The 13,152-nt window shown below is 51.7% G+C and overlaps 1 protein-coding gene across 1 annotated transcript; it reads left to right on the top strand.

The window, feature by feature from the left end:
* The first annotated feature begins 3,947 nt into the window (after nt 1-3,947).
* On the top strand, nt 3,948-8,091 carry SLC18A3 (solute carrier family 18 member A3). Its single transcript, XM_020796831.3, has one exon. The coding sequence runs from the start codon at nt 5,316-5,318 to the stop codon at nt 6,948-6,950; it is 1,635 nt and encodes a 544-aa protein (XP_020652490.3). The 5' UTR covers nt 3,948-5,315; the 3' UTR covers nt 6,951-8,091.
* Nucleotides 8,092-13,152: the final 5,061 nt, after the last annotated feature.

Raw genomic sequence — 13,152 nt, 5'->3', positions numbered from 1 at the left:
AGCTAGTGCAGATCATTAAGAATTTTATTCTGCTCATTTACTGTGATCTTTCCAATATCTATACATTTCCTTATGAATGCGATAGGAAAAATACTGAGATGTTTTTTCTTAACAAATGAGGAACGAAGCAACATTTACAGATCAGTTCATGAGTTCCACAGCATCTTATTACAGAAGTCCCAGTGCAACTTGGTTATCTCTTCAGGACAAGAAATGGATCAGATAGACCACTGGTCTCCAACTTTGGGTCACCCAGGTGTTCTTAGATTGCAAGTCCCAGAAACCCCAGCCAGCACCGCTGGTGGTGAAGGCTTCTGGGAACTGTAGTCCAAGAACACCTGGGTTACATGAGGCTGGGAACCATTGAGATAGATGAACATCCTTTAATGTTAGCAAAGTGATTATGAATATTGGTGAGATACATTGAGAAAAAAACACTTCAGATACATCTGGAATCATATTTTAGTCATTGCTTCACATATTCATTTTAGTACTGTCGTATGAGATCTGGCTGTTATAGTCGAAAAAGGTAGCTTTTCCAAGCACTGTATGCCCCACGCACAGATGAGCTGAGATGTCCTGAAAGCCAAATGCTCCCAGCATAGGCAAGTGCTCTTATTAAGCCTAACCACACACAAAGAAGACCAGGTTGCCTGGCAAAAAGCAACACCCAGGTTCTGAGTGTCTTGAGTGGCCCACTGAGAAGTCAGGGGCCCTTTCTGCTCAGGAAAGATTTACTTTAATAGGACCAACAAGGAACACTGAGCTGCCTGAACCAATTACTTTCCTTTCCATCTCGGCAGGCTGCCAGTGTATGCAAATAAAGATGGTCTGGAGCTCTATGTTAATGAAAAGAAATAGGTGTAATTTACTGGTAGGGCTAATTCATTTCAACAGACTTTTTAAAGCATTTCCTTGAATTAGCATAGCCATTAAACACTGCAATATCAGGGCAGCATCCCTTTCTGTCATTAACATTCGGACACCAGCCTCTGTTGCACGACTACAGCTCTCCTTCCCATTAAACTAAGTGAAGCAATACTCTCTTTATTCCTCCTGAGCATCTTCTTCTTTCCTGACTCTTGCAGGACACAGCCATGTGTGCCACAGAACATAGCCTGCATCTTCAAAACTAACCTGCAGCCTTCAAGCATTCTTCCCTTTACCTTCTTATCCTTTGCCTAAGGTTGCAACATGTAAAGGGCCAGCCCTATATATTATAGTGCATAACTTTATAGAAGGGATTGGAAAAGACTTTCCCTACTAGAGCCCTCAGAATCCCCCAGCCAGCATGACCATGGGGGGGTTGTGATCTGAAAAATTTCAATTTCCCAAACTCTGTTTATTTCCATAGCACATAATCCTTAACTTTAGGCTTCTTCTACATCAGCTACATAGGCTGTGATCTTAGGCACATTTACTGAGGAGCAGACCCCAGGAAACACAGTGGAATTCACACCTGGCTAAAGCAGAGTACAATAGGCTTCTACTCTTCATATCTGTTCGAATAGGACTTGTTGTGTTTGAAAAATCTTCATCGTCTGTTTGACCAGAGACCACAGTGGACACAAGAAATATGTGCACATATTACCCATGGACAAATATGATGTTATACCACTGTCCCACTGTTCTACCCACTTTTTGTAGAAAAGCTGTTCCTCCATAATTCTCTGCCCAGCATTGCTATATTACTTAGGTCAGTGATATTCCTATTCTCCTTACTGGAAGTTTTGTGTACCATTAAAACTTGCTTCCTCTTCTCCTAACAGAAGCTAAGATGGACAATGGCAGCCCTATTCTGTCTGCCATACTCTGTGAGGCCCATCAGTCCACGTTTTCTGCACTATCAGCAAATAGGATCGTTTCCCCAATTTCCCAGATTAGAGATAGTGGGCTCTTCATGTCTTGGGACACAATGGATGAAGCTCAGTACCTAATTTTGAAAGGCATTTTATAATGAAATAGATTTGGCAGATGACTGTGTGGTTTTGCATTCTGTCCAAGATAGGAAACAATCCAGAATCCAAAAGATGCCAGTAAGCCCAAAGTGTCAAAAACAATTAAAAGATTTGAATTTGAGCACTGGATTTCAAGTTTCACATTCAACGTTTTTTAAATAAAGCTCCTGTAATTTTGGAAAATATTTGCAAATAAAAGTTTCAGCTCCAATATTAGCCATGACCTCTTGCTAGTGAAAGAACCCAGAACCACTTTGCAAGGAAAGAGTCTCCAGCTTATTAGCAGTATGGTCAAAGAACTAGGACTATCGGGTTTCCTGTCAAATACCAGTCAGATAAGACCCCCTAATGCCATGATTGGCAAAGGATTTCATGAACCAGAGAAAGAAAATCAGGAAGACACCAACTGTAAGAAAGAAAAGAAGCCATTTGCCTCCACCATTAGGCAGATGGTTGCAAACAACAGATGTGAGGTTTCACGGAAGAGAAGCAAAGTGTTACCTATATAAGTTGCTGCTGATGATGATGTTGTGTTTTTAGTGCCAGGATGGGAAATGTTTCATGCACATGTGCGAAATAACTTGATTGGCCTTAAGCAGTTTGCACCTTAACATGAGTGAGTGGAGAGCACACTGTGAGACACTTTGCCTCAAACAGCAAAACCTCTTGGGCCAGCCCTGGAAAGAAGCCTCGAGATGCACAGAAATAAGTGCCTTAAAAGTTAAGGGATGCTTTTGGGTATAACTAACTTGGTCTTTAGCCTACAGCTTCGTTGCAAAAAGCTTTCTGCCTCTGACTCGGGCTGCCCTCACCAAAAGCTTTAGATTCCAAATGGCTTTGGCTCAGCAAGCATCCTTCTGCGTGCCTCCAGGCTTTCTCTGTTCCTCTCCTCCATGACACCAAGGATACCCTTGCATAACTTGCAGAAAGCCTCCCTTTTTAAAATGCATCCTGGAGTTATCTGGAAGCTGTGGCAGGGTGAAGGTCTACGTCCGCTTCTTCTCACATCAGTCACAGAAATTGTTCTGTCTGGTCTCCTGAAGGAAGTGCAGAAATGGCTGGAAGAACGCCGGAAGTCACGGAAAAAGAGGCAGGCACAAAAGCAGCAACCATCAGCCACAAATGGGTCCCATGGACCCAAGGCTCAAGCTTACCATTGAGTAGGGAACTCATGGTTCCCCAGATGTGGGAATCATCTTCATCCTCACCCGTGTGTGTGTGTGTGTGTGTGTGTGTGTGTGTGTGTGTGTGCGTGTGTGCGTGCGTGCGCGCGCGCGCGCTCAGGCCTCTTAAGAGTCTGCTATTCCATCTGTGGAGTTCCAGCAGGACACCCTGCTCTCGAGAACCCATTAGAAGGGAGATGACACAAGAGGAGATGATTGTTACCGAAGGAGGGAACTGAGTGAAGCTCATAGAGCCAGGGAGGCAGTATCACAACAAAGGGCCCTGGCTGGTCTAGCGTTCAGTTGTTGGCCCTGAACCACCCATTAAGCAGGGCCGGAAGGCAAAGATCCTCCTTCCTTTTGTTTCTCCTTAATTCTCAAGGATATACTCTTCCTGAACATGGAGGCTCCACTTGAGCTCTTAGTAGGAACTCCCCACCCCCCACCCCTGGCTCCCCTGAGCCTTCTCTCTTTTTATAGCCTGTACCATCTATATGGAAGCTAGTTGTGCGTGGGGGGGGGGGGGTGGAAGCGGAAGACTTGCCCCGGGTGGGACTGTGCCTGTCCCAAGCCCATCCCAGCTTCGGGGCGGCCGCTTTCCTTTCAGACGCCGCGCCCGGCAAGCTCTCCCTCTGAGGGAGCCGCCGGCAGCGCGGGGCGCGGGCTCTCCTCTCTCTTAGCTATTGGCTAAGACTCCTCCATGTGTTAAATTAGCATAAAGAGACGCAGCTGGCCCGGGAACCACTTGGGGATCAGCGCTTAACTGTGCGTCACAATGTGGTGGTTGCGGGGGGGGGGGGAGAAGGTGTTGCGCGCGGGGGGGGCGAGAGGAGAGACAGAGCGAGGAAGCCGTCGGAGGGGCGGGGGGAGGAGAGGCCGTCGAAGTAAGAGCGGGCAACTCTTCCCTCCGCAGCGGTGGCAGCGCCAGGCTGAGACGGCCAAGGAGAAGAGCTGGGCTGGCCGAGATTCCCTGAGATAGAGGCGGGTCGGGGAGGGGGGAGGGAGGGGAAAAAGAGAGAGAGAGAGAGAGAAAGAGAGAGATCCTTGCCTCCATACCTCTCGCTAGCCTGATGGGCAGCCCTCGGTCCCTGCCGCCTCACCGCTTTGGCAGCCGACGGGGAAGCCGCGGCAGCGAGAAACGGACTCGCCTCGGGTGCCCTCCTCCTCCCTTCTCGGCGCCTCTCGTCCAAGGACCCGCCTGAGCCCTGTGGCCTCGCCGGGGGCTGGGAGCCCCGAAGGAGAGAACGGGGCGAGGAGGAGGAGGAGGAGGAGGAGGAGGCAGAGGCGGGGAGCGGCCCTCGAACTCAGGACCGAGTGAGAGAGGAGGAGAAAGCCGACGCTGGGAGAAGGAGGGGAGCGAACGCCAAGGAGAGCCGCCTCGGCCCGAGAAGGCAGCCGTCGGGGCGGCGGGGTTTGGGCTGGGAGCGGTGGGGGCAGCGCCAAGTTGCCGAAGAAGAGCGCCCGGAGGAGCGAGAAGGCAACGGCGAGGGCGGAGGGATCGCGTGCTCGTGTGGGAGCAGAAGCAGCCTCAGCCGGGCTCCGGGGAGAGGCGGGGGAGCCGGAGGGCGGGGAGGGGGGGTTGGCAAGGAGCCGTGCCGCCGCCGCCGACTTAGGAGGAGGAGGAGGGGGGGCGGCGTGCTTAAGAAGGGAGGAGGGCGACGCTCGGAAGGGTCAACGGACTCTTGCCAAGGAAAGGAGGCAGGGAAGAAGGGAGCGCAGCAGCAACAGGAGTCCGAGGATGGAGGAGGGCTTGCCCGGGCTGTGAGGAAGCCGGGAGGGGGGGGGGAAGAGGAGGTGGAAGAGACCCGCGGTGGGGAGAATCTGGAGCAGGACCGGAGGAAAAGAGCAGAGACCTGGAAGAAGAGAAAGGAAGGAGTGGACGAGTAGAGAGAAGGAAGGAAGGGAAGAAGGGAAGGCAGAAAGGCGAGGGAAGGAAAGAAGACAAAAAGGAAAGGAGTAGAGGGAGGACAGTACGGGGGAAGGGACCGAGTGGAGCTGGAAGGAAGGGAGGGAGGAAAGGGCTGGAGAAGGGAGCAGGAGCCCTGGGCAGGCAGCTCCGCGGGACGTGGTCCTCCGCTCTCTCCTGACCCCCAATTGTCCGTCGTGTGACCCACCCACCCCTCCTCCTCCCGCCGCCTCATGCCCACCTAGCCCCTCGCGCCCGCTATCGCCGAGCTGCCACCGGCTCGGGAGGATGGAGTCGGAAGGCGCCGGGCCGGCGGGGCCCCGCTCCGCGGTGGAGAAGCTGTCGGAGGCGGTGGGCCAGCGGACCAAGGCGCTGGGCAGCGCCCTGCAGGAGACGCACCGCCAGCGGCGCCTCCTGCTGGTCATCGTGTGCGTGGTGCTGCTGCTGGACAACATGCTGTACATGGTGATCGTGCCCATCATCCCGGACTACATCGCCGCCATGGGCGCCGCCGAGCACCAGCACCAGCAGGCGGCGCCACTGCAGCAGCAGCAGCAGCCCCCTGCCGTCTCGGCCCTCAACGGCAGCAGCGGGGCGAGCGGCGGCGGCTGGCCCAGCAACGCCAGCAAGCCCTTGCTGAGGCCCCGCTATCCGGCCGACAACGACGACATCAAGATCGGGGTGCTGTTCGCCTCCAAGGCCATCCTGCAGCTGCTGGTCAACCCGCTGAGCGGCACCTTCATTGACCGCGTGGGCTATGCCCTCCCGCTCCTCATCGGCCTGGGCGTCATGTTCCTCTCCACCCTCATCTTCGCCTTCGCCGAGAACTACGGCACCCTCTTCGTCGCCCGCAGCCTCCAAGGCCTGGGCTCCGCTTTCGCCGACACGTCGGGAATCGCCCTCATCGCCGACAAGTACACGGAGGAATCCGAGCGCAACCGGGCGCTGGGCATCGCCTTGGCCTTCATTTCCTTCGGCAGCCTGGTGGCGCCCCCTTTCGGGGGCATCCTGTACCACTTTGCGGGCAAGAGGGTGCCTTTTCTAGTGCTGGCCAGCATCTGCCTCGTGGACGGGCTTCTCCTTCTGCTAGTCGTCAAGCCCTTTGACCGGGCGCGGGAGAACATGCCCGTGGGCACCCCCATCTACAGACTCATGATCGACCCTTACATCGCCGTGGTGGCTGGAGCCCTCACCACCTGCAACATCCCCCTGGCTTTCCTAGAGCCCACCATTGCCAACTGGATGATGAAGACCATGAATGCCAACGAGTGGGAGATGGGGCTCACGTGGCTGCCAGCCTTTATCCCCCATGTCCTGGGAGTCTATGTCACAGTCAAGCTGGCAGACAAGTACCCCCACCTTCAGTGGTTCTATGGGGCTTTGGGCATGACCATCATAGGAGCCAGCTCATGTGTGTTGCCCGCCTGCCGGAACTTTGGACAGCTCATGATCCCTCTGTGTGGCATCTGCTTTGGCATTGCCCTGGTGGACACCGCCCTCTTGCCTACCCTTGCCTTCCTGGTCGATGTCCGCTATGTGTCCGTCTATGGCAGCGTCTATGCCATCGCAGACATCTCCTACTCTGTGGCATATGCCCTGGGGCCAATCGTGGCAGGGGAGATTGTCCATTCCTTTGGCTTCGTCCAGCTCAACTTGGGCATGGGCCTCGCCAATGTACTTTACGCCCCCGTCCTCCTCCTCCTCAAAAACATTTGCCAGATCAAACCCTCTTTCTCAGAAAGGAACATTCTTTTGGATGAGGAACCCAAGGGACTCTACGATACCATTAAGATGGAGGAGCGCAGAGGCAAGGGGAGAAACCCCCGTCCTGTAGGAGGCACTGAAGGAAATAGTGTAGATACTTTCCATAGAGACTTCAGGGGAGCATCTGAAGAAGACTCTTCAGATTATGACTATACTTAAGAGGGTGGGTAGAATGTCCCGGAGGGGAGAACCGAACGCACTTTGACTGCTACCTTCATGTCCCAATGTGCCAATATACTACACTTTAACCTTTGTCTTGACGTGATGGCTTTCTTCTTCTTTCCTCCTCTCCTCCTCCTCTCTCTCACACTCTTCTCTCTGAAGGTATTACTTTAAACACCTTGTTAAACAAAAGCTCCAAATAACTATCTCATACAGGAATGGTGTATTTGTATAAGTCTGTGATGGCTGTTTCTAATGAAAAGGGGGATGAACCCCTAAAAAAAAAATCAACCCTCTAACAAAGTCTGTTGTGCCAAGAGGTTTTCTAGCTATGTAGTGGTTGTCTGTGGGCTAGTCCACACACACCTGTGAGCTGGTTTCAAATTTCAGTATTTCTGCCTCACTTGATTTCCTGTCACTCAGACATGCTGCACTTGGAACCAGTTCACATGTGCATTGATTTTTCTGCGCTTGATCATGGTGTGCTTTGTGAATGAACACATGGACTGACTCAATTGGAAAGCGTTGGGTCGAGGCTTCATTCCAGTTAGAGTAGACCCGCTGACTTTAATGGGAGTTAACTGAGGCATGCCCAACTTCTCCTATTGATTTTGATTGGTCACCTCTCATCCTGACACTCTGGAGCCAACCCAGTGTGTTTTTGAAATGACTGGGTGAAAGTGGTGTCTGGTGTTAGACTTCGTGAGGATCCATTCACATCAACAGATGTTGCAGATATCAAATGATGCACGTGTGAATCAGCCTGACTTCTTTACCTCTCTGTGGTTGGTTGTTGCTTTTTTTAACAAAATACTGAAATGTGTTAAAAAATTAAAAGAAATGCAGAAGGCTGTGAAAGTCCAGCCGCCGGTCCTGGAACTGGGGAAAAAAGTGTGTGCGCGTGTATATAGATAGATGGATGGATGGATAGGTACCTCGCTGGAAACTTTCCATTAGTTGGATATTTTAAAGCCAAGCACTGAAGACATGTAATGTGACTTCTTGGAAAGAGGGGATCTATAACCATTTCCACTCCTCTTGTTGTGCTGCTATTCTGATAAATGCAATATATGGTAACATGTTTTAATCTGACTCTGCTGCACTGGTGTAGGATTGAATAAATGACCTTCCGGGTGAAGTGCTGTCTTCCTTTCGTTGTTTGCATGTCAAAATCAGAGATGCAGCCCAACTACGGTTGATGCTGTGCACAGTTCCTCAGAAGTAAGCGCCCCTGAGCCCAGTGAGACTTACTCCTGCAGAAATGTGGAGAGGGCTGCAGCCTTAAGCAAGGGGTGGGGAATGCAAGCCTGTGCCAGATTATGTAGAAGTAAGCCCCACTGATTCAGTGGGGCTTCCTTCTGAGTAGACACTGCTAGCGTTGTTCAAGATGTACTTTTGAGTGAATCGCCTGTATGCTCTGTCTGCCAATCGTCGGACGAATTCTTCAGAGCTTTAACGCCGTGCGTGTGTAAGAGCCGTTCTGTGAAACTATCGGAAATAAAACTCTTGTCGGAAAAGAGCAGTTTCGGAAATATGGTTACATCTCCAACAAACTGCAACAGGGATCGTGGCCTCTCTCCCCCTGCCCTTACAAAAGAAAAAAGAAAAGGGAAAGAAGGAAAGAGGGGGAAAGAAAGAATAGGAAACAAAAACAGGCAAGGTGGGATATAAACAGAGCACCTTTAAACATTGCTGCTATCCCTGGGAAATCGTATCCGCTTAAATGTCTCCCGTTCATTTCCGTTCATCGGCAGGATGTGCAATTTACTCAGCCGCTCGGCTGCAATAAATTCCAAAGGGCTTCCCTCCCCCGGTCAAATGTGCACAGGATCCCAGCCTGAGAAATATTTAATTGTCTTCCAATCACCTGGTTAAATTTTTCTTTGAAACTCAGGATGTTTTTTTTTTTTCCCTTCCCCGATACAGCTCTGAAGGCAAGGCTGTTTTCAAAAATCCGCCGCTCCCAGTCTTGAGTCTGAGCGAGTCTTTTCAGCCCAGTGGCTACTGCCTTATTACTTGTCCCAGCCAGAATAGGTCAACCGGATCAGCTATTCAATGGTCACTCAACACGCACCTAAATCCCATTGAGTCCATGAGTGTACTCTCGTTGGGACTAGCAAAAGGATACTGGCCTAAATCTCCCTGCTTCGGACAAAGTGGAAGCCCCACGATGTGCAAAACTAGCTCTGGACGTCCTCCACCCCTCTCAATTTTGAGATGAGCCCCACCCACCCCCGCTTCGTCCCTCAGCTGCCCAAAGTGGTGAGAAATGCCCAGGTTGCCTTCTCGTCTAGCGCTCAGATTATCCATTTCTTGGGAACCCCTGCCTGCAACCCCAGCCATACGTAAATAGCAAATAAGCCCCATTAAAACAGGGGGTTGTGAGAAAGCCTAGACAGGACTGCGCGGTGAGGTTGCATTCCTCTGAGAAGCAAGTCCCTCTGCACTTGGTCGGACTGGTTCCTGACTCAGCCGGCTTCAAGCCGTGCCTCTCATCTTGATTCCTGGGAATCAAGCTGCTGCTCCATTGACGCCTGAGCAAAGCCAGCTCCTTTTCAAGGGACTTCATTCTTTATTGTCGGCGCTCCAGCTGTTTTCATGTCCTCTCTCCGCCTGCCATTGCTCTCACATAGGTCTCTTTGAGTTCGGCTGCGGTTGCTAGCAACAAAGTGCATAGGATCACAGCCCCAAAAAAAACCTAGAGAAAGCACAATGCAATTCCATTTCAAGGTCTAAAAACCCTCCCTTGCAGAAAGTGGTCTTTATCACGGCCGACAGATCAAATAATTCCGTTGCCTTAGACTGTCATTATCGTTCCCTTTACAGTTAAAAAAAAATCCCTTGTCCCACCCCGCCCCCCGCCCCAAAAATTCCTTGTCATTTCAGTATTTATGGCTAAGCTCCCAACAGCGCTCTTTCATCTCGGTTTCCGAACCAGAGAATGAACGATAGGTGTTTTGTATAAGAGGGCACCACCTAAACCATTCCTTCCCTTCCGGTGTTCCGTATTGAACAACTGCTTTTTAAGGGGTTGCAGGGCAGCTTTTCGGCCACTCTCCCCTTCTAAGGTCCTCATAAATCTGATACAGGAGAAAACATCTAGGCTTGAGTCACTGGGAACTGGGGGGGGGGGGGCGGGTTGGTTGCATGAAGTTCTGGTCGTCCCAGGGTTCAGTAATTGTCAGGCTGGGAAAACCCTATCCTGCTTAGAACTTTGTTGTGACCGTTCTCTGTCGCCATTGCCTTCCTGAGCATAACCCTTTTCATCCCCTTTTCATCCCTGAAGTATTAGTGCACCGGAAGAGTCTCGGTGGATCACATTAAAGGTCTTCCGCACTCTCCCCCGCAGTTTGTGTCGATTTCCAGATATGTTGCGCTACAGCTCCCATAATCCCCCGCCCGACCAGGGGGGCTCGTGGGAGTTTTAGTCCCACAAAGCTAGAGGGCGCTGGATCTATCGACTCCTAGTCCCCGAAGTGGCCCGATGGGTGGGTTCGGAAAGCCCACGAATAGAGAGTTCGCATAACAGTTCCTCCCATGAAGTATTATGGTCTGGCGTACTGGCTCTGAACGTGGAAACCGCTGACAGTTTAGAGATCACGGCTGGCGATCCCTGTAGGAAAACCTGATCTCTTTCGATCCCGTGTAGTCCTTGCCGTGGTACAATCTCCGTTTTCAGTCTAGTCGACTCGGAAGTAAAGGCAACCTGGAGGGGGATAGTCACGACATTTTGGGGACCTCCAACTTGAGGATGCGGGAAAGACTGCGATCATGCTCAGGATGTGCTGAGCGAAAATTAACCCACACGTAGGATCTCGTCAGTTGCACCACGATTTTATACCAGTCTACTCAGAGCTAAATCCCATTAAATTCAACGAGGTTTAATCCCAGGGAAGTTGATACGAGAGAGCTGGAGTCTACTCCCAAACTCGAATTTCGTTTCAGGCGGAAAGCCAAACATTTTATTTTTCCGTGTGACTAAAACTGTCTAGTCCCTGATCTTGCCCCCCACTCCCGGGTTCTCTAGCAATTGGTTCAACGCGATGCAGTCTTTTTTTTCCCCCATAGCGCTGAGAGCAGGATCTTTCCCCTGTATAATTCGGTTTAAAGCCATATCTAAGGAAGCATTCTTTTTTGGGATCCATAGTTTAAGGGGGGCGAGCTTATTGCTTGTTTATTGGCGGTGGGGGTGCCCAAGGACGGCTTTTCTTTCGGAATGCATTTCTAATGGTACTATAAGGCAATCAAGAGGATTACTCGTCCGAAAGAACTAGAAAATAATTTTTTACAAAAGGGGGATGGGGGCAAGGAAGAGATTTTAAGAAAGAAAGAAAGAAAGAAAGAAAGAAAGAAAGAAAGAAAGAAAGAAAGAAAGAAAGAAAGAAAGAAAGAAAGAAAGAAAGAAAGAAAGAATCGAGTAACGAAATTTCATCTCCAACCGACTCCTTTATCACCTAAACGTGAGAAAAGAGCTCGTGTAGGCGAGATGTTCAATCTAAGGCTGATGTTCCATCTCGCCTTCCTCGGGAGTAACGCCCCGTTAAATTGGAGGGACTTACTGCCGAGTAAATACACGAGGGAGCGAGCCACAAAGGATGAGGGATTTATGATGCCATTAACATCCCGTTTCCTTGCTGGCGACAAAAGATCGGAAGGTTCTTGTGTTCGGAGGCCCGGCAACTTCACGGGTCTCGATCTTTCTGGCGATCCACCGTAGCTGTGGCTTTGGCGACGTGGATCCCAGAGCCTAGAAAAGGCGCCCTGTGTGACCTCCTGGAACCTTGCAAAACACACCTCAGTGTCGTCGTCCGCCGCCGCCGCCGCTCCCCAGCTCGTGAATTCTGAGGGGATTTCGCCTGCCTGACGAACGCTGATGTTCCAAAAACAGCCTCATCTGAAACTCTGGGGGAGGGGAGGGGGATGTGATGATCGCGGGAGTGGCGGCTGTAACTGGGGGTGAAAGTAACCCGCCACGCGAGAGTCCACGGAATTGAGTTCAATCGAACCTACTTCCAAGTAAGCGTGTGCAGGAGGGCGGCTTTCTTTGCTGTCTTGCCCTGATTTGTGGGGGGGGGGGGGAGCAGCAATCTCTCCGGGTTCAAATCTGCTCTTTTGCGGGACTTCACCTTCGTGTAGGAACGGGCAACAAACTTTCGGGACCTGCCTAGAACGAAGACCCTCACTGGGTTGGGGAGAAGTAAGTTTCTCTTATCCTTCCTTCTCCCGGCCGGCGCTTTCCCCAAGTGACGGATGATGACCATCCTTGTCCCGCACACCTTAACCTGCTCGCTGGGAACGATGAGAGTTGTGGTCAAATTCCTCTGGAAGGCACCAGGTTTGGGGAGTTTATATGTGTTCCCCCCCCCCGTCCGGCAGCTTTACTACCTTGGGGGTGGTGGTGGTCAATAGGACTTCTTAGGTCTCTGCCACTCACTTTTTGTGCAGCCTTGGTCGGGTCTCTTTTCTGCCTAACTTCGGCTGTTCATTGAAGAAAAGAAAACAGCCGTGCCCTTGACGTATTGCTTGGGAGAAAGGGGTGGACCAAGCAAAGAGAAACTCTTTACAGTACTTACAAACCGTTTTATAATCGTACATGTTTGTTATGGCATTCGCTTTCACGGCTGGGGAGTAGTGCGAGGGCCGTGGAGGCAACCCCTTCCAACAGGGATAGACTTGGTTGATGAAGCGCCACCTTTCCCATTCGTCCGACGAAGAGTTCTGTGTGGTTCGCAAGCTGCGTTTTGCTCTTTTATACCCGGATCCGAGCCAACCGCTGTCCCACCTCCGATCTGCCTGAACGGGCGTTTTTGACTGGGTTGAGCGAGGGGGAGAGCAGGACAGGAAAGACAGGCGCCTCCGCTCCTGGAGCTGCCTTTGGCCGCCGTCGAGTTCGCCGGTCTTGATCAGTCCTGGCCCACCCCAGGTTGCGCGAATAGGAAAGACGGGGAGGGAGGGAGGAGTTTCGACGATCCAGCCCCGGGGGGGGGCTTTGGGGAGGAGGTGGACCGAATGGGGGGTGGGTGGGTAGGCGGAGGACAGCCGTCCAAGCGCCAGCGCGTGTGCCTGGGTCCAGAAGGCACGGCGCGGCGCATGGGGAGGCGCTGAGGTACCATGGACAGCGCCACCGGAGGCAGCTGAGCGCCTTTCTCGGTTCAGCACCCGGCGCCTGGAAGCCAGGGAAAAGGGAGCCCGCCTGACG

The sequence above is a fragment of the Pogona vitticeps genome, chromosome 3, assembly GCF_051106095.1.
Source record: "Pogona vitticeps strain Pit_001003342236 chromosome 3, PviZW2.1, whole genome shotgun sequence".
Taxonomy (NCBI): domain Eukaryota; kingdom Metazoa; phylum Chordata; class Lepidosauria; order Squamata; family Agamidae; genus Pogona; species Pogona vitticeps.
Note: the sequence above shows the minus strand (reverse complement) of the source record. Positions and strands in the feature narration are given on the sequence as shown.